Raw genomic sequence first — 22191 nt, forward strand, 5'->3', positions numbered from 1 at the left:
GACTGAATCACCTTGACGTTGAAAAGAGCCATGTTCATCAGAATTGATGATCGTGTAATCTTGTTACTGTGAATAAATGTTCTCTTGGTTCTACTCACTACACTTAACTTTAGTCCATATAAGTCTCTCCAGGCCTCTCTGAAATCATCCTGCTGATAATTTCTTATAGAACAATAATATTCCATAATATTCATATACCATGACTTATTCAGTCATTCCCCAACTGATGGGCATTCACTCAGTTTCCAGTTTCTTACCACTACAAAAAGCTGCCACAAATATTTTTGCACATGTGGTCCTTTTCTCTTTTTTATGATCTTTTTGGGATACAGGCCCAGTAGAGACATTGCTGGACACAGGGTATGCACAGTTTGATAGCCCTTTGGGCAAAGTTCCATATTGCTCTCCAGAATGGTTGGATCAGTTCACAACTCTACCAACGATGTATTAGTGTCCTAGGTTCCTTACATCCTCTCCAATATTCAGCATTATCTTTTCCTGTCATCTTAAAGGTATGTGAAGTGGTATCTCATAGTTGTCTTAACTTATATTTCTCTAATCAATAGTGATTTAGAGCTTTTCTCATGTGATTAGAAATAGTTTTAATTTCTTCATCTGAAAATTGTCTCCTTGTGTCCTTTGATTTTTTTTATCATTTGGAGAATGGCGCTTATAGTCTTATAAATTTGAGTCAGTTCTTTATATATTTTAGAAATGAGGCCTTTATCAGAACCTTGGATGTAAAAAAATTTCCCCAGTTTTCTGCTTCCCCTCTGATCTTGTCTACATTGGTTTTGTTAGCACAAAAATTTTTATAAAATATTATAATCAAAATTATCTATTTTGCATTTTCTAATATACTCTACTTCTTTGGCCACAAATTCCTCCCTTCTCTACTGATCTGAAGAAGTATGGTGTCCTTTGTTCTTATTTGCTTATAAGTATCACTGTCTAAATCATGAATCCATTTCGATCTTATCTTAGTATAGGGTGTTAGGTTGACCAATGCCTAGATTCTGCCTTATTATTTTCCAGCTTTCTCAGCAATTTTTGTCATATAATTAGTTCTTATCCCAGAGGCTGGAGTCTTTGGGCTTATCAAACACTGGATTACTGGAGTCATTGACTATTGTGTCTTCTGAACCTAACCTATTCCACTGATCAACTAGTCTATTTCTTAGCAAGTACCAAGTGGTTTTGATGACTGCTACTTTACAATATAGTTTTAGATTTGGTATAGCTAGGCCACCTTCATTTGCATTTTTTTTTACATTAATTCCCTTGAAATTCTTGACCTTTTGTTCTTCCAAAAGAACTTTATCATTTTTTTCTAGCTGTGTAAAATAATTTCTTGGTGATTTGATTGGTATACCATTGAATAAGTAAATTAATTTATGTAGAATTGTCATTTTCTACTATATTAGTTCAGCCTATCCATGAGCACTTGATATTCTTTTTTTTTTTTCCCCTTGAGGTAATTGGGATTAAGTGACTTGCCTTATGGTCACACAGCTAAAAAGTTTTAAATGTCTGGGGCCACATTTGAACTTGGGTCCTCCTGACTTCAGGCTGGTGCTCTATCCACTGTACCACCTAGCTCCTCTGAGCACTTGATATTCTTTCAATATATTAGATCAGACTTTATTAGTGTGGAAAGTGTTTTGTAATTGTGTTCCTGACTTTGTCTTGGCAGGTAGACTCCCAAATATTTTATATTATTTATATTTATTTTAAATGGAATTTCTCTTTGTATCCCTTGTTGTTGGACTTTGTTGGTAACATAGCAAAGTTGATGATTGATGTGAATTTATTTCATGTCCTACAACTTTGGTAAAGTTTTGAATTGTTTCTAGTAGTTTTTTAGTTGATTCTATTGGATTCTCTAAGTATACTATCAAATCATCTGCAAAGATTGAAAATTTGGTTTCCTTATTACCTACTCTAATTCCTTTAATTCCTTTTTCTTATTTTATTACTAAAGCTAACATTTCTAATACAATATTGAATAGTAATGGTATTAGTGGGCAATCTTATTTCATTCCTGATCTTATTGGGAATGATTTTAATTGGTCCTCATTACATATGATGATTGCTGATGATTTTAAATAGATGCTACTGATTGTTTTAAGGAAACTTCCATTTATTCCTATACTCTGTAATATTTTTAATAGAAATAGGTGTTGGATTTTGTCAAATGGTTTTTTTGTATCTGTTGAGGTAATCATATGATTCCTGTTTATTTGGTTATTGATATAGTCAGTTATGCTAATAGTTTTCCTAATATTGAACTAGCCCTGCATTCCTGATATAAATCGTACTTGGTTATGGTGTATTGTCCTGGTGATACTTGTTGTAATCTCTTCGCTAATATTTTCTTTTAAGATTTTTGCATCAATATTCATTAGGGAGATTGGTCTATAATTTTCTTTCTCAGTTTTGACCCTACCTGGTTTAGGTATTATCACCATATCTGTATCCTAAAAGGAATTTGATTGGACTCCTTCTTTCTCTAGTTTTCCAAATAGTTTGCATGGGACTGGAATTGTTCTTTAAATGTTCGGTAGAATTCATGTGTAAATTTATCTGATCCTGGAGGTTTTTTCTTGGGGGAGTTGATTTTCTTTTTCTAAAATGGGACTATTTATTTCCTCCTATTTATTTCCTCTGTTAAACTGGGCAATCTATAGTTGTATTTCTCCATTTTACTTAGTTTATCAGCTATATCAGATATATCAACTGTATTGATGTACTGCTAGATAAAAAAAGCTCCTAATTATTTCTCTAATGTTCTCTTCATTAGTGGAATATTCAGCCTTTTCATTTTTCATACTAACAATTTAATTTTTCTTTCTTTCCTTTTTCTAATCAAATTAACTAGAGGTTTATCTATTTTGTTGTTTATGAAAAAAATTAACTCAGTTTTGGTTATTATTTCAGTAGTTTTTTTTCAATTTTATTAATCTCCCTTTTATTTTCAGAATTTCAAAATTGGTGTTTAATTGGGTTTTTAATTTGTTCTTTTTCTACCTTTTTTTAGTTGTTTGCCCAATTCATTGATCATCTCTTTCTCTATTTTATGCAAGTAAGCATTTAGAGAGATAAAATCCCATAAATTTCGTATGTTGTTTCATTGTCATTCTCTTGGATGAAATTATCAATTGTGTCTATGATTTGTTGTTTCACTCATTTTTTAAGATTAGATTATTTAGTTTCCAATTAATTTTAGTCTATTTTTCCCTTTATTGCATCCCTTTATTGATCTGAAAAAAAATATTTACTATTTTTGCCTTTCTGCATTTGATTGAGATTTTTATGCCCTAATACATGGTCAATTTTTGTGTAGGTTCTGTCTCTCCAAAACCAATTCAGAGACTTGATCTGCAGGAATCTCAGAGATCTTGCTCTGAGGGAAGCCAGGAAGAGCTCAAAGACCTGTCTACTCTTTGCCATCTTGATTCCATCCCGATTTTAATTTCTCTTTATAGTGACTCTTATTGCAGTTCCATGCTCTCTTGGGAATCCAGAAGGTTCTCTATTAGGTGTTGGTTCATGTTCATTTGCCTTATGATATTTATGGAGAGAGGTTTGTAATCTCTTTTATGTTTTGTCATTTCATATTTCCTCTGAATTTTAAATACTTTGTTGTTGATTTATTTATGTTGTGCTTAGGTTTTTGTCTAAATTTTCTTTTTTCTTGAGTTTTTGGTTATTTTTTTCTCTCCCCCTTATTTATTTCTTTTTTGTGGGGGGACTTTCCCCCATATTCCCTTATAACTTACTCTCTGACTTTTTGAACCCTTTTAATAGAAGTTTATCTCTGGAGTTCATCTTCGTAACTTTTTGTCTCCCCCAGAGTTGGGGAATCTACTTTTATCAGGTCATAGTTCGGGCCCATGTAGTGGAGGAACAGAATTTTCTGCATTTAGATTCCAGTCCTCATTTGTACATACTTCTCCCCTCTCCCCAGTTCTTGTTAATCATTAGGTCTCTGACTGGGCAGAATCTGTATCTCATGCTTTTGTTACGATCGGAGGGTGATAGCGTCTCATTGGTCCATCAGACTTTCCGCAGCTTTGGAGTTTCCTGAACTAGCAGCTCCTCCAAGCAAAAGGAAAGTACAGATCTTCCCTTTGATTCCAAGGGCAGGGGCTGAGATGTGATGACAGTGACTGCAGAAGGGAAGGAGTCCCTAAGGAGTCCCTATCCTGTTGGTTGTGGGTGCTGCTGAGTGAGTGTTATAAAGGACTGGTATTCTCCACTGTTAATTCATAAGGCTGGTTGGACTTTGGGGCGGGGGCGGGGGCGGGGGGCGGTGAGACTGGGGAAAATGTCTGGTCTTCTAATTTATTGGTCATTTTTTTTTCATTATTACTTCAGGAGACATGTGATTTATATATATATATATATATATATATATATATATATATATATATTCTCTAGTAAGGAAGTTGCAATCAGTCCATTTCTTCTCATTCTGACCTTTCTTATGCACATCCTCCTGTAGAGAATATATTCTACAATCTGCTCAGTATATCAGTTGGCTTTCTTCTAGATATATAACATTCATGGTATCATACATTAGCTTTAAAAGGAACTTTAGAGAACATCTAGCCCAGTCCTTTCATTTTAATCAGGAAAACTGAGTTCCAGAAAGATTAAGGAAGTTGATTTAGACCGTACAGGTAATTGGGAAAGAAGCCAGGATTTGAACTTAGCTCATGTAATTCCAAATACAGTGCTTTTTTCTATTGATCTACATGGTTTTCTTTTTGAACAGTGTCACAGCAGCACTTAAAGAATTCCTTAAAATTTTTAAAAATAATATGCCCAAATTCAATATAAAGAATTATAGGTAATTTTGCTGATTTCTTGGTTGATGATTATATTCTGGGTGGTAATGGCTGTCAGGTCAGTGACTTCTGAATAAGTGAAATATTACTATATTTTGCCTCTGTACTCTTATTTGCAAGTGTAGTATTTAGTATTTAACAGTAAAATTGCATACTATTGTTGTTTCAGAAAAGCCAGTGTCCCCCAAGTCAGGAGCATTGAAGAGCCCTCCTAAAGGATTTGATACATCTGCAATTAACAAAAGCTATTACAATGTGGTGAGTAATTAATTTAAATACTTTTTTATATATTCAGAACTAAAATTGTGAAATGTAAACATATTTTGGGTAGATAAATTTGTTTTCAAACCATCTTATCTATGGACTATTTTATGTCTTAAAATTGTTTGCCTCCCATATTCCCTAAAGTACTTTGATTTATAATTCAAAGTTGTCATAGATGAATTGTGATTTATGCTGGTGGAAGAAATTCCTGTACCAAGAGTTCACCCTAAAGATAATATCTTCTTATGTTGACTCTTAAAGATAAAACCAGTATATTCACTTTAACTGTTAGATTTGTGTTCAATGATCATTAACTTTGTATATTCATATTGATTATTTCACTAAAGAATTAGACAAGAAAGTAAATGGTTGACATTGGTTTCATTTTGTGATCCAAAACCATTGCCAATTGCCTTGTAGTTCAAGATAAACTCAAGCAAAAAGTCCACAATGTAGATAATTACAGTTCACTATCTTTTGCAAATGGTGTAGTATTAGAAAAATTCTGTGAAGAACTTGATAAGAGTTCTCAGTCAAATTGAAGTATACCTTGATACCCAGTAACTTCATTATGAAAGTGAATTTAAGGGATGATACCAAAAAATATCTTGGTGAATGAGATTTGAGCATACTAAGCAAGAGAAGTCTGTCTCTGTTTCTCTGTCTCTCTCTCTCTGTCTCTCTCTCTCTCTCTCTCTCTCACACACACACACACACACACACACACACACACACACACATTATTTGGCTTTACATCCAAGAAATAAATAGCATTTGGAGGCACTGATCATGATTAACGCTTAATAACATCAGAAAAAATGAAATTTTCAGCCAAGAAAAGACAAAATATTGGTATAGCATAGGAGTGTAACACTGGCTCCCTATTTTCTCACTCTAAGCTGACTCCTTTTCCCAACGACTCACTGACATTTTTGTGAGTTCCCAAAATTTGTGGCTATGCTGTTACAGATCATTTTTGGTTGTGGGGCTAACACCTGCTAGGTACTTTTACTACTTTTAGTACTGTCCATTTAACAGATCAGCCAAGATGAAACCATTTATTCTTACTCAGAAATATTTGCTAAAGGGAATGCAAAACAAAAATAATTGTAACATAATATTCCACTCATAAGCCTGGGATCCAGTCTTTTAACAAAATAAATAGTGCACCTGGGATAGCATGGATACAACTTTTCAAAACAATAGGGAGGAGACATGTAAATAATGAATATGTGCCCCAGGCCACTCCCAGTTTTATTCGTAACTGAGGATAATGCAGAAAAATGCTGCTGGTCTTGATTTGATCAGTACAGTAGTTTAGTGATTCCTAGAATTCTAGAATAACAAGATTGAAACCATTCTTTCTAAAGATACCATAAATTTCTCAACTGTTTTCTCTGGACTTTCCTTTTTTTTTTGACTGTTGGTCACCTCCTTCCCTCTACGATTAGTTTCTTTGATTGTGCCTTCTACTGCTTCTGCCATCATTTTGACCATTCTTTTTTTTTTTTTTTTTTTTTTTTTTCCAGTTTTCTGTGCTATCATTGTTCTTTTCCCTCTCAGTAATGTGGGTAGCCTTAAGACTCTTACTAACTTCACTTTTCTCATTCTAGACTTTCTCTCTTTCCAACTCTCATGAGTTCAATTAGATCATATATCCATCCTTCATCTTTTTCCTGAGTTCTGCATCACCAGTTGCCTACTGAGAAACTCTCTTTGGATGTTCTTTAAGCATAATAAACCCATCATATTCAAAACAACTCATTATATTTGCACTCTCAATCCCCTTCATCATATTGTAGTTATGAAATTAATCAACAAGCATTTATGAAATGCCTTCTATATCTCAAGCATTGTCCCAAGTGCATACAAATAAGATAAGAATAAATATAAAGGGAATAAGTACAAATAAATATGATACATTAGAAAAGGAAGGCTTTAGCCATTGAGGCATCAGAAGAAGCTTCTTGTGGATTTTTGAGGTATGTCTTGAAGCAAGAGAAGGATTCTGAAGAAGTAAAGAGGGTGTTCATTTTGCATGAAGGCATAGAAACAACCATGTGTGAGTAACAGAAAGAAGGCTAACTTGGGTCCCAAAGTATGGGAAGCAAAGTCATGTCCAATGTGGCTGGAAAGATCTTGTGGCCAGCTGGTGATAGGTTTTAAAAGCTAAACAGTTTAATATACATTATATTCTAGAAGTAATAGGAGGTTACTTGGGTTAGATGAAGAGGGAAGTGAGAGGTGGTCTGCATGTAAAGAAGACCAATTTGGCTGCTGTCTGAAAGAGAATCAGTGAATTAAAAAAAATGTATTAAATGCTTTCTTTGTGCCAGGCATAGTTCTAAGCAATGGATATGTTTAAAAAAAAAAAAAAAAAGACAGCTAGGATTCTCATCAAATTATTCTGGTAAGGGACAATCTTACATTTAAAGGTGTAATGGTGCAGGAGGGATATTTTGGATGTTGAGTGGTGTTGTATTTGGTGAATAAGGTGAAATACCTTGTTTGAGGAATGTTGCTTTGATTACTGTTCCAAAAATTAGAGTGGGAGTAGAACAGTATGCAGGTGGCTGAAGAGGAGCAGCAGCGTGGGCAGGTCAGTCTAGTTCCTTAGAATTTTTAGTAATAATGGCCTCAGAGAAAGAACAGGAGAGACAGGTGGCAACCAGCAAGGCATGGCATATTGATGGCTTCAAGAGCATTGGGGAGGCTTTGTTCTAAGATAGCTCTAGAAGACTCTCCAATCAAGAACAAAGGATGAATCTGGAGTGCCTACCTCAGAGTAGAAATAAAGAGCTCCAAATGACATGAAGATGGTTGGAGAGGAATAGGGCAGACTGGGAGCCTGAGTGGGAAAGACTTGAGGAATAGAAACTGTTGCAGTCTCTTAATAAAGTGCAAAATGATGGCAGCCAGAACTATGATAATGGCTGTCCTTGTTTCATCTTTTACTCTTTCCTTAAAAAACAAAACCAGAAACCTGAACTAAGTAAATAATAATCATTTTCATATACATTCAAGAACAGGAGAGTAATGTACAGAAACTGAAAAAATATTATGTAGTGTTTACTTTTATTTATAAAAATATAAAAAGGTCAGTGTGTAACTTTCATATTTGTTCTGTTTGTCTCTTTAATTTTCTCTCTGTCTTCTTTTCTTTCTATTATTTGGTCTTGAATTCTTTACCATATATATATATATTTTTTGAAAATATAATGTACTCTTCTTTTTCCCCCTTCACCCAATTTTCCCTCATGATTTCCCTTAAGATGCCTTTTGTTTCCTTTGAATGAAATTTTTATTTTTTTTCCTACTTCTATAAAGTAATCCTTTGGTAGTTTGATTTTTAAGGCATTAAATAAGGAATTTAATTTAGGTATTATTTTCATTTTTACTAATATTAGCCTAACCTATCATGAGGTTTGTATTTCTTCATTTATTTAGGTCTGCTCCCTCCCCCCCATAGTGTGTTTTGTAGTTATAATCATAAAACTCCACTCATAATATGTTTTGGTGGGTGACTCCCAAATATTTTATATATTCTGTAGTTATTTTTAAATGAAATTTCTCTTTCTAACTCATTATTTTGTCATAACATATAGAAATTCTGATGATTTAGGTGGATTTATTTTGTATCTTTTAATTTTTCCTTAATTATTGTTTCAGTTAATTTTCATTTTACTTAGTAGGATTCTTTAAGCAAATCAGCATGCCATCTATAAAAAAACAATATTTTGTTTCTTCTTTGCCTATGTTTATTCCTTTAATTTCTTTTTCTTATTGCTAGCATTAATATTGACACCTGCCCTTTCTTCCAACCCTTATTTCCAGTTTCTAGATGTTATTGTAAGCCAAACCTCCAAATAACTATCATTTGTCCTCTTTTCTTCACTTTTGCATCTTCTATCTTAGATCTCTCCCAGTAGCCTTCTTAATTATCTGTCTTAATTTTCTCTACTCTATAAACCATCTTCATGTAGCTACCAAGTTGAAGTGACTAAAATCTGATGTGGCATCTCCTTATTCAACAGTCATCAGTACCTCCTAATAAACTCCATGATAAAATAGAAACTCTCCTGGTTGGCATTTAAACTCCCCCTGCTTCCTGTCCATCTTGTTCTATTTACCTTTCTAGTCTTATATTACTCTTCAAATACTCTATTCTAGCTTTCTAGCTTTCCGTGACATTTTTGTCTCCTCATCCACACTTTTGTAGGAGTCCTTCTTTATGTGTGTAATAAGATTCTTACTAACCTCTGCTTTATAGAGCCTTCTAGCTTCCTTCAAAGCACAGTTAAGGTACCACCTGAGGCCTTTCGTGATGGTGGATCAGGGCTCCCAGTTTTCTCAATTGTAAAATAGGGATAATAATGGTACCTACCTTCCAGGATTATTGTGAGCATAAAATGAGTCCAAAATTGTAAAACTCTTGGCACATTTGATTGGTATATAGTAGACCCAGTATAAATGTTAGCTATTTACTCTTGTGTATACTTTGTATTTATTTCAACACATGTTTTATCCTATCAAAATAATGTAATCTTTTTGGTAAGGGACTGTAGTTTTTTGGGTTTTTTTCCTAGTGCTTAGCACCAAGTGAAGTACTTAAAATATTAGTTAAATCAAATTGAATTGAATGCTCAAACAGTAGTTTAGGAAGATCGGTTTGTGCAGAATGAATTGGAAGCAGGAGAGACTGGAAAGGGGAGGCCAGTTAATCTATTACAGCAATCTAAGCTAAATTTGTTGGGTGCCTGGACTTGTCTGTTGGCAGTATAAATGGGAAAGAATGTAACAACCTTTTTTTTTTTTTTTTTTTTGTTTTGTTTTGTTTTGTTTTTTTGTTTTTTTGGTAAGGTACTCAAGTTAAGAGATTTGCCTAGGGTCACACAGCAAGTAAATGTCAAATGTCTGAGGCTGGATTTGAACACAGGTTCTCCTGACTCCTAGACTGGTGCTCTATCCACTGTACCATATAGCTGCCCCAGAACATTTTCAGAATAAGAAATAACAAGACTTGATCAGCTGCTTACTACTTTTCAGTGTCCCACAACCTACTATTGGTTGCTAGTTACTACTTCTTAGCAAGTCAAAATAGGGCCAAAATACCTTTGTAAGCTGCAGAGCTCTAGGATTAAGGTGCAGTTCACTTAGCATCAGTTCATGTAAGTCTCTCCAGTCCTCTCTGAAATCATTCTCCTGATTGTTTCTTCCAGAACAATGGTATTCCATAACATTTATATACCATAATTCATTTAACCATTCTTCAATTGATGGGCAATCCACTCAATTTCTAGTTTCTAGCCACTACAAAAAGGGCTGCCACAAACATTTTTGCACATACAGGTCCCTTTCCCTCCTTTAAGATCTCTTTGGGACATAAGCCCAGTAGTAATACTGCTCTGATGGATGAAAAGGTCTGCACAGTTTGATAACTTTTTGAATATAGTTCCAAATTGCTTTCCAGAATGGTTGGATTCGTTCACAACTCCACCAACAATGCATCAGTGTGGGAGTTTTCCCACATCCCCTCCAACATTCAGCTTTATCTTTTCCTGTCTTAGCCAATCTGACAAGTATGTAGTGGTATCTCAGAGTTGTCTTAATTTGCATTTCTCTGATCAATAATTATTTGGAACATCTTTCATATGAATAGAAATAGTTTCACTTTCATTCTCCAAAAACTGTCTGTTCATATCCTTTGACCATTTATCAACTGGAGAATGGCTTGATTTCCTTTAAGTTAGAATAATTCTCCATATATTTTGGAAATGAGGACTTTAACAGAACCTTTTAATGTAAAAATGTTTTCTCAGTTTATTGTTTCCCTTCTAATCTGCATTAGTTTTGTTTGTACAAAAACTTTTTAGCTTAATATAATCAAAATTTTCTATTTTGTGATCAGTAATGATCTTTAGTTCTTCTTTGGTCATAGATTCCTTCCTCCTCCACACATCTGAGAAATAAACTATCCTGGGTTCTTCTAATTTGTTTAAAAATTATTCTTCATGTCTAAATCATGAATCCATATCGACCTTATCTTGGTATATACTTTTCGGTGGGGGTCAATGCCTAGTTTCTACCATACTAGTTTCCAATTTTCCCAGCAGTTTTTGTCAAATAGTGAGTTCTTATCCCAAAAGCTCTGGGGTCTTTGGGTCTGTCAGACACTAAATTGCTATAGTCATTGACTATTTTGTCCTGTGAACCTAACCTATTCCGCTGAACAACTATTCTGTTTCTTAGCCAATACCAACTGGTTTTGATGACTGCTGCTTTATAATTTAATTTTAGATCTGGTAAAGCTGGGCCACCTTCATTTGCATTTTTTTTTCATTAATTCTCTTGAAATTCCAGACCTCTTGTTCTTCCATATGAATTTTGTTGTTACTTTTTCTAGATCTGTAAAATAATTTCTTGGGAGTTTTCATTGGTATAGCACTAAATAAATATAGATTAGTTTAGGTAGTTTTTTAGTTAATTCTCTAGGGTTCTCTAAGTATACCATCATATCTACAAAGAATGATAATTTGGTTTCTTCATTATCTAGTCTAATTCCTTTGATCTCTTTTTCTTCTCTTATTGCTGAAGCCAGCAGGAAATAAGCATATTCTGAAACTCTATAGTTATAGGATTACATTGTAAATTTAGAATTTATTATTGCTGTAAAAGTTGCAGAACACTCCAGACATTTCTCACATTAGAGATCAAAGGTGTATTGTGACACTTGGGTCAAATTCTAGCTAGGAGAGAAAATAAAACATATTTATGAACTTTTCCAGATAACCTGAAAACCACCTGTGTAGTGGTGGGATGGGATAGGGTAGAATAAGAGGAAAACCTGGTAGTACTTGATGAAAGTATGTTGACCTTCATAGAACCTAAGTCCTTATGACTGTCATATACTTAATGGTGTGTTATAGTTTTAATGTGCAGGATTTACTGGACACATTCTAGTAATATTATGTCAGCACATTCTAGGCCTTATGAGATAAGTAAATATACCTATTTATATTCTCTATTATGGAAAGGCAAAGCATATTTCTAGAAAATAACTATAGTATGTTGGTAAGCAAATTTAGTAGCTACCTTGAACCAAAAACAGACGGAATATATTTTAAAAAATAAGATAATATAGCCTTTAGTATTAAATCATATATTATAGGGAAGCACCATATTTCCTCATTTCTACTCTCTCCTTCAGATCCCAAAGCACAGATGCTAGATGCTAGGAATCTACAGTCTCTGGGGTCTTGTTTTGTCAATCCCCATTGTATACATTGCTGACCCCAGCCCTGACTGTGCATTTGAGAGATCAGTTTTTTCTTTTCCTTAGCCTCAATGTTGATTCTTCTTTTAACCTTGTCATTTTTTTCTCCCTTAGCTGAGATGCTACCCATATTCTCTTAATTCCAATACTTCCAAAGTAGGACCGCATTGTTTGTGAAATTACATTATTTAGTACAGAGGTTTCAAACCATATTAAAATGTTAATTGGGAAATCTTGAGCAAAATTAATAGTGTTAATTGATGGCTTTCTAAGTTAATATGTAGTTTGTAGGGAACCCCAGGGATATTTTGCAAGTTAAGTTTGCCACTGTTGTAGTATAACATCAAAATTATAAAGTTGTGAGGAGGAACCAAGATGGCAGAGAGGACACACACATCTATCTAAGCTCTTCTTTACCCTCAAACTAATTTTTTTTTTTTTTTTTTTGAATGAAACAGCCTTGGAATTGGTGCGTGACTGTCAAAACCCACAAATATTGGGAGTACAACACATTACCAATAGAAGATAATCTCAAAATTCTCCAGTAAAGCTCTGTTTCTGCTCGCTCGTGGGGACAGAATGGGGCTAGGCCAGGTGCAGACTCAGGCAGATATGCAATGAGAGCATGGAAAACAGCTCATACTGAGTAGACTGGAGGGGTGGGGTGGGGTGTGGTCTCCGCCAGCAGAAAATCTGCTGGGAGAACTCTACCACAGTGTTGGCTATTCTGCCCCGGCAGCAAGCCACTAGATCAGCAGAGAAGCTGTAAACACAGGGGTAAAGACTATAACCTCAAAACACTAGAGTCTCTCAAGACCTGGCCACATCCACCCAATACCTGGAGTGACTCAGCCTAATCTCAGCATGCAGAAGCTGATCTCAGTGCTGCCATTGCTGTCCCACTGCTGCTTCACTGCTATTTCCTGTTGTCTGTTGAGAAAGCTTGGTTAACCCCACATTGCCCCAAAATTAGATAGCAGCTTTTCTTTCCTTCCTTCCTTCCTTCCTTCCTTCCTTCCTTCCTTCCTTCCTTCCTTCCTTCCTTCCTTCCTCCTTCCTTCCCTTCCTTCCCTTCCTTCCTTCCTTCCTCCTCTCCTTCCTCCCTTCCTCCTTCCTCCCTCTCCCTTCTCTCCTTCCTTCCTTCCTCCTTCCTCCCTTCCTCCCTTCCTCCCTTCCTCCCTTCCTCCCTCCCTCCCTCCCTTCCTTCCTTCCTTCCTTCCTTCCTTCCTTCCTTCCTTCCTTCCTTCCTTCCTTCCTCCTTCCTTCCCTTCCTTCCCTTCCTTCCCTTCCCTCCCTTCCCTCCTTTCTTCCTTCCCTACCTACCTTCCTACCTACCTAGCAGACTCCAACTATAGATAGCTTCTATAATGAAAGAGAGCAGATTTTAAACCCAGGGGAGACTAAAAACAGTTTGTCTCTAGATGAAAACCCAAAGACAGATATGATCTGCTCCCCACCATATAAGGTTCTCATATAAGAAATTTAAAAGGCTCTTAAAAAAGAGCTAGAAGAAAAATGGGGAAAGGAAAGGGAAGCTTTGCAAGAAGGTCTGGATAAGACATGTAACTCATTAAAAGATAGAGTGGACAAAGAAATCAACTCCCTGCAAATTAGAATTAGTGAATTGGAAAAAGAAAATAATTCCTTAAAAAATAAAATTGGTGGAATGGAAAAAAATTTCATAGAAACAAAGACTCATTTAAAAATTTAATTGGACAATTACAAAAAGAAATTAAAAAGTAAATGATGAAAATAATTCATTAAAATAAAAATTGAACAAATGGAAATGAATGACTCAAGGAGACACCAAGAATCAGTCAAGCAAAACCAAAAAAATGAAAAAATGGGGAAAAATGTTAAATACCTACTTGGGAAAACAATAGACCTGGAAAATAGATCTAGGAGAGATAATCTAGAGTTTATTGGACTCCCTGAAAATCATGATGAAAAAAAAAGCCTAGACATTATTTTTCAGGAAATCATCAAAGAGAACTGCCCAGATGTGATAAAAACAGAAGGTAAAATAGACATTGAAAGAATTCATTGATCCCCTACTAAGAGATATCCCAAAATTAAAATTCTGAAAAATATTGTGACTAAATTCCAGAACTTTCAAACCAAGGAAAAGATACTACAAGCCAAAAAATCAAAACAAAACAATTTAAATACAGAGGACCCACAATAAGGACTACTCAGGACCTAGCAGCTTCTACTTTAAAGTATCAAAGGGTTTGTAATCTGATATTCTGAAAGCAAAGGAACTTGGAACGCAGGCAAGAATAATTTACCCAGCCAAACAGAGCATTTTCTTCCAGGGAATAAGATGGATGTTCAATGAAAAGGGTGAATTTATTTCTGATGAAAAAACCAGAGCTAAATAAAATGTTTGACCTCCAAATATAGTACTCAAGAGATGCATAAAAAGTTAAAAAGAAATCTTGGGAACTATATTTCTGTTATGAGTATACATGAAAAGTACATGTATAATTTGGTTTTACTGTTATAAAAAAGGATCTAGAGGTGGAAAGGAAATGGTATCAGATAAAGGGAAAAATGGAGGCACTACATCTCACGGAGAGGCAAAGGAAACCTATTATATGTGAGGGAAAGAAGGGAGGGAGATGAACATAGTGTGAATCTTACTCATCAGAATTGACTCAAAGAGAAACTATTGGACATATACGGTTTACAGAGAAACTTATTGTACCTTATTGAAACGTGGGAGGAGAAAAGTGAAAAGGGAAGGAGTAGGCTAAATAGAAGTGAATATAGAAATTGTAAGGGAAAAAGTTTAAGAAAAGGAGAAGGACTCTAAGGGGAGGAGAGACTCTAAAGAGGGTGAGCTAAGTGAGGCAAGTGGTGCTCATAAGTTTAATACTGGGGAGGGGGCTAAGGGGGAAAAGAAAGAGAAAAGCATAATCTGGGATTAACAAAATGGCAGGAAATGCAGAATTAGTAATTTTAACCATAAATGTGAATGGGATAAATTCCTGCATAAAGCAGAGGCAGATAGCAAACTGGATTAAAAGCCAAAATCCTACAACATGTTGTTTACAGGAAACACTCTTGAAACAGGGCAATACATACAGAGTAAAAGTAAAAGGCTGGAGCAGAACCTATTATGCTTCAGGTGAAATCAAAAAAGCCATCCTGATTTTAGTTCAAGCAAAAGCAAAAATTGATTTAATTTAAAGAGATAAGAAAGGGCACTATATCTTGCTAAAGGGTAGCATAGATAATGAAGCAATATCAATACTAAACATATATGCACCAAGTGCTATAGCATCTAAATCCCTGAAGGAGAAATTAAGAGAGCTGCAAGAAGAAATAGACAGCAAAACTATAATAGTGGGAGATCTCAACCTTGTACTCTCAGAACTAGATAAATCAAACCACAAAATAAATAAGAAAGAAGTTAAAGAGGTAAATAGAACACTAGAAAAGTTAGGTATGATAGATCTTTGGAGAAAACTAAATGGAGATGGAAAGGAGTACACTTTCTTCTTGACAGTTCATGGAACCTATATTGACCAAAAATTGACCATATATTAGGACATAAAACCCTCAAAATCAAATGCAGAAAGGCAGAAATAGTAAATGCATTCTTTTCAGATTATGATGCAATAAAAACTTCATTCAATTAAGCCAGAGGAAAATAGACCAAAAAGTAATTGGAAACTAAATAATCTTATCCTGAAGAATGAATGGGTGAAACAGCAATCATAAACACAATTAATAATTTCACTCAAGAGAATGACAATCATGAGACAACATGCCAAATTGGGATGCAGCCAAAGCAGTAATAAGGGGAAATTTTATATTGCTAGAGGCCTACTTGCATAAAAGAGAAAGAGAAAATCAATGAATTGAGCTTGCAACTAAAAAAAGGCAGAAAAAAAGCGAATTAAAACCCCCCAATCAAACATTAAACTTGAAATTTTAAAAATAAAAGGAGCGAAGAATAAATTTGAAAGTAAAAAGACTATTGAACTAATAAATAAAACTAAAGGTTGGTTCTATGAAAAAAACAAAACAAAATAGATAAACCCTTGGTAAATTTGATTAGAAAAAGGAAAGAAGAAAATCAAATTGTTAATCTTCTTTTTCAAGGGAGAAGTTGCCACTAATGAAGAGGAAATTAGAGCAATAATTAGGAGTTACTTTGCCCAACTTTATGCCAATAAATTCGATAACTTAAATGAAATGGATGAAAACTTTAAAAATATAGCTTGCCCAGATTAACAGAGGAAGGAGTTTGGTTTAACAGATTTTTGGAAAATTTTTGGAAAAAGAATTTTGGAAAAAGAAATAGAATAAGCTATTAATCAATTCCCTTAGAAAAACCCCCAAGATGACATGGATTTACATGTGAATTTTACCAGTCATTTAAAGAACAATTAGCTCCAATGCTCTATAAACTATTTGAAAAAATAGGGATTGAAGGAGTCTTACCAAATTCCTTTTATGATACAGACATGGTACTGATACCTAAACTAAGCAGGATGAAAACAGAGAAAGAAAATTATAGACTAATCTCCCTAATGAACATTGATGCAAAAATCTTAAATAAAATATTGGCAAAAAGATTATAGAAAATCATCCCCAGGATAATATCCCTTGACCAAGTAGGATTTATATCAGGAATGCAGGGCTGCTTCAATATTAGGAAAACTATTAACATAATTGACTACATCAATAACCAAATTAACAAAAAACATATGATCATCTCAAGAGATACAGAAAAAGCATTTGATAAAATCTAACTCCCATTCCTATTAAAAACACAAGAGAATATGGTAATAAATGGACTTTTCCTTAAAATAGTCAGTAGCATCTATTTAAAACCATCATTAAGCATCATATGTAATGGTGATAAACTTGAAACCATTCTCAATAAAATCAGGAGTGAAACAAGATTGCCCACTATCACCACTACTGTTCAATATTGTATTTGATAGAAATGCTAGCTTTGGCAGTAAGAGATGAAAAAGATATTAAAGGAATTAAGAGTAGGTAATGAAGAAACCAAATTATCACTCTTTGAGATGATATAATGGTATACCTAGAATCCTCCAGAGATTCTACTGAAAAGCTATTAGAAGTAATCCACAACTTTAGCAAAGTTGCAGGATACAATATAAATTCACATAAATCCTCAGCATTTGTATACATTACTAACAAAATACAACAGCAAGGGATACAAAGAGAAATTCAATTTACAATAACTGTCGATAGTATAAAATATTTGGGAATCTATCTGCCAAAGGAACATCAAGAACCATATGAGCAAAACTACAAAATACTCTCTACACAGATAAAGCCACATCTAAACAATTGGAAAAATATCTCTTGGATAGACCAAGTGAATATAATAAAGATGATAGTACTACTTAAACTAATCTATTTATGTAGTGCTATACCCATCAGACTCCCAAGAAACTATTTTAATGATTTAGAAAAAAAATAATAAAATTCATCTGGAAGAACAAAAGGTCAAAAATTTCAAGGGAACTAAATGAAAAAACAAATCAAATGAAGGTGGCCTAGTTGTACCTCGTCTAAAACTATATTACAAAGCAGCGGTCACCAAAACCATTTGGTAATGGCTACGAAATAGACTAGTTGATCAGTGGAGTAGATTAGGTTCACAGGACAAAATAGTCAATAATTATAGCAGTCTAGTGTTTGACAAATTGAAAGACCCCAACTTTTTGGATAAGAATTCGCTATTTGACAAAAACTGCTGGGAAAATTGGAAATTAGTACAGTACTAAGTAGGCATTAAGCCTCACTTAACACTGTATACCAAGATAAGATCAAAATGGGTTCATGATTTAGGCATAAAGAATAAGATTATAAACAAATTAGAAGAACATAGGATAGTTTATCTCTCAGACCTGTAGAGGAGGAAGGAATTTGTGGCCAAAAAACTAGAGATCATTATTGACTACAAAATAGAAAATTTTGATTATATCAAGTTAAAAAGCTTTTGTACAAACAAAACTAATGCACACAAGATTTGAAGGGAAATAACAAACTGGGAAAACATTTTTACAGTTAAAGGTTCTGTTAAAGTCCTCATTTCCAAAATATATGGAGAATTATTCTAACTTAAAAGAAATCAAGCCATTCTCCAATTGATAAATGGTCAAAGGATATGAACAGACAGTTTTTGGAGAATGAAATTGAAACTATTTCTACTCATATGAAAGGGTGTTCCAAATCATTATTGATCAGAGAAATGTAAATTAAGACAATTCTGAGATACCACTACATACTTGTCAGATTGGCTAAGACAGGAAAAGATAAAGCTGAATGTTGGAGGGGATGTGGGAAAACTCCCACACTGATGCATTGTTGGTGGAGTTGTGAACGAATCCAACCATTCTGGAAAGCAATTTGGAACTATATTCAAAAATTATCAAACTGTGCAGACCTTTTCATCCAGCAGAGCAATATTACTACTGGGCTTATGTCCCAAAGAGATCTTAAAGGAGGGAAAGGGACCTGTATATGCAAAAATGTTTGTGGCAGCCCTGTTTGTAGTGGCTAAAACTGGAAATTGAGTGGATTGCCCATCAATTGAAGAATGGCTAAATGAATTATGGTATATAAATGTTATGGAATACCATTGTTCTGGAAGAAACAATCAGGAGGATGATTTCAGAGAGGCCTGGAGAGACTTACATGAACTGATGCTAAGTGAAATGAGCAGACTAGGAGATAATTATACACTTCAACAACAATACTACATGAGGATCAGTTCTGATGGAAGTGGCTATCTTCGGCAATGGGAGGATCCAAATCAGTTTCAAATGATCAGTGATGAACAGAATCAGTGAAAAAACACTGGGAAATAAGTGTGGACCACAACATAGCATTTGCACCTTTTCTGTTGTTATATGCATTTTTGCCTTTCTTCCCAGGTTATTTTTACCTTCTTTTTAAAAACCGATTTTTGTTGTGCACCAAGATAACTATGAATATGTATACATATATTGTATTTAACGTATACTTTAACATGTTTAACATATATTGGACTGCTTACCATCTAGGGGAGGACATGGAGGGAAGGAAGGGAAAAGTTAGAAGTGTTTGCAAGGGTCACTATTGAAAAATTACCCATGCATATGTTCCGTCAATAAAAAGCTATAATAAAAAAGATATAAAGTTGTAATCTAACTGAAAAAGATCCTTTGATGTCCTTAAATTTATTTATTTTAGTTTTTTAAAAAATATCTTATTTTTCCAAATACATGCAAAGATAGTTTTCAGCTTTCACCTTTGCAAAACCTTGTTTTCCAAATTTTTCTCCCACTTCCCCCACCCCAGGACAATAGGCAATGTGATATAGGTTAAACATGTGCAATTCTTCTAAACATATTTACATAATCATCATGATGCAAAAGAAAAATCAGATCAAAAGGGAATCAAGAAAAACAAAAAACCCAATAACAACAAAAAAACATGAAAATACTATTCTTAGATCCAGATTCAGTCTCCATAGTTCTTTGTCTGGATTTGCATGGTGCTTTACATTACAAGTTTATTGGAATTTTCTTGGAACACCTCATTGTTGAAAAGAGACAAGTTCATCATGGTTGATCATCACATAGTCTTGTTGTTGTTATATACAATGTTCTCTTGGTGCTGCTTACTTCACTCAGCCTCACTTCATGTAAATCTTTCCAGATTTTTCTGAAATGAGCCTGCTCATCATTTCTTACAGAACTATTGTTATATTATGGGATATTATTATATTCCATTACATCCACATTCAGCCATTCCCCAGCTGATGGGCAGCCACTCAATTTCCAGTTCCTTTATTATAAAAAAGGTTTCTATAAACATTTTTGTACATGTTGGGCCTTTCTTCTCTTTTATTATCCCACTGAGATAGAGACCGAATAGAGACACTTAAAGGGTATACACAGTTTTATAGCCTTTTGGACATTACATATTGCTCTTCAGAATAGTTGGATCACAACTCCACAACAAGGCATTAATGTTCCAGTTTTCCCACATCCCTCAACATTTATTAATTTTTTTTTATCATCTTAGCCAATTTAAGAGGTGTGAAGTGTGGTATCTCCATAGTTGTCTTAATTTACATTTCTTTATAGTGATTTAGAACATTTTTACATGACTAGAAATGTTTTTAGTTTTTTCATCTGGAAATTGTTTATATCCTTTTCCCATTTATCAATTGGGGAATGGCTTGTATTCTTATAAATTTAAGTCCATTCTCTGTATATTTCATAAATGAGGCCTTTGTTAGAAACACTAGCTATGAAATCTCCCCCGCCCGGGCTTTCTGTTTCCTTTCTAATTTTGGCTGCATTGGTTTTGTTTGTGCAAAGAGTTTTTAATTTAATGTAATCAGAGTTGTTTGTTTTGCTCTTCATAATGTTAAGTAGTTCCTCTTTTACCATAAATTTCTTCCTTCTCCATAGATCTGAGAGTTAAATTATCCCTTGTTCTGATTTGCTTATAGTATCTCCCTTTATGTTTAAATCATGAACCCATTTTGGTATAGGGTGTTAGCTGTTGACCAATGCCTAGATTCTGCCATACTATTTTTTAGTTTTCCGAGCAATTTTTGTCAGATAGTGAATTCTTATCCCAGAGGCTGGAGTCTTTGGGGTTATCAAATACTAATTTACTATATTCATTGACTATTGTGTCTTGTGAACTTAACGTATTCCAGTGATCCACTATTCTGTTTCTTTGAGAGTACCAAATGGTTTTGATGAGTGCCTCTTTATAATATAGGTTTAGGTCTGGTATAGCTAGGCCACCTTCTTTTGCATTTTTTTTTCATTATTTCGCTTGAAATTCTTGACCTTTTGTTCTTCCAAATGAACTTTCTTAATTATTTTTTTCTAGGTGTATAAAATATTTCTTGGCAGTTTGATTGGTATGGCATTGAATAAGTAGATTAATTTAGGTAGAATTGTCATTTTTATTATATTAGTTCAGTCTTCCCATGACCAACAGATATTCTTTCAGTTGTTTGGATCTACCTTTATATGAAAAATGTTTTGTAATTGTGTTCATATAACTTCTGGTTTTGTCTTTGAAGGTTGACTCCCAAATAGATTACCTTAAATTTATAGCAAAGGGAATTTGCTTAAGGGATATTTCCAACTAGTGATTATAGTTTGATAAATTGTCCTTCAAAACAACTCCGATCCCTTTCTAGTGAGCGTTTTTCCCTAGGCCTCTGCCATTATTACTTAACAATCTGTGTTCAAGTAGGTTCAGGTTTGGTTTGTTTAACGTTTTCTATAATGTTCTTTTATATTATTGTTCTCTGCTGACCTGGTTTTTCTTATGTTTTATGTTTCTATCCAGTGACTGCTTTAAGTCCACATTTCTATTTGACAACATAGAGATTCAGACTGTTGGGATAGAATTTTAGCAAGTGGATGGTATATAATGTAAAATTTTTTTCCTGAAGTATAAAGAATAGTTTGAGATATGATTTAAAATATTATTTGGCTTCAATAGTACAAAGACCTTGCTTTCCCAGGATTTCTGGATATTTTTGGAAAATGTCAAGTTTAATGAGCAAGCATTTAGTGTGATTGGGAAGATGATTATGAATTATGATGATGATTTAATAGTAACTGAAAAAAAGAATAAATATTGTATAGAACAAAATAAGCAGTAATGACAGTGTAAACTAGGTAAGTTATAAAAGAGAGAAAAGTGGGGAATATTATAGTATTAAAAATCAAATCCCGGTTTTGTTACTTAGATCTGTGTGACTTTGGGAAAAATTCTGGGCTTTACTTTCCTTAC

General features: G+C 34.1%; 1 protein-coding gene across 5 annotated transcripts in view; it reads left to right on the forward strand.

Moving 5' to 3' along the window:
* The window catches only part of ARHGEF7 (Rho guanine nucleotide exchange factor 7), a 319978-nt gene that overhangs the window by 170910 nt on the left and 126877 nt on the right, over nt 1-22191 (forward strand). For all 5 annotated transcript variants that reach the window (XM_031958722.1, XM_031958725.1, XM_031958724.1 and 2 more), the window contains exon 6: nt 5020-5108. In XM_031958722.1, the coding sequence (XP_031814582.1) occupies nt 5020-5108 (89 nt within the window). The remainder of the gene's footprint in view (nt 1-5019; nt 5109-22191) is intronic.

The sequence above is a fragment of the Sarcophilus harrisii genome, chromosome 3 (assembly GCF_902635505.1).
Source record: "Sarcophilus harrisii chromosome 3, mSarHar1.11, whole genome shotgun sequence".
NCBI lineage: Eukaryota > Metazoa > Chordata > Mammalia > Dasyuromorphia > Dasyuridae > Sarcophilus > Sarcophilus harrisii.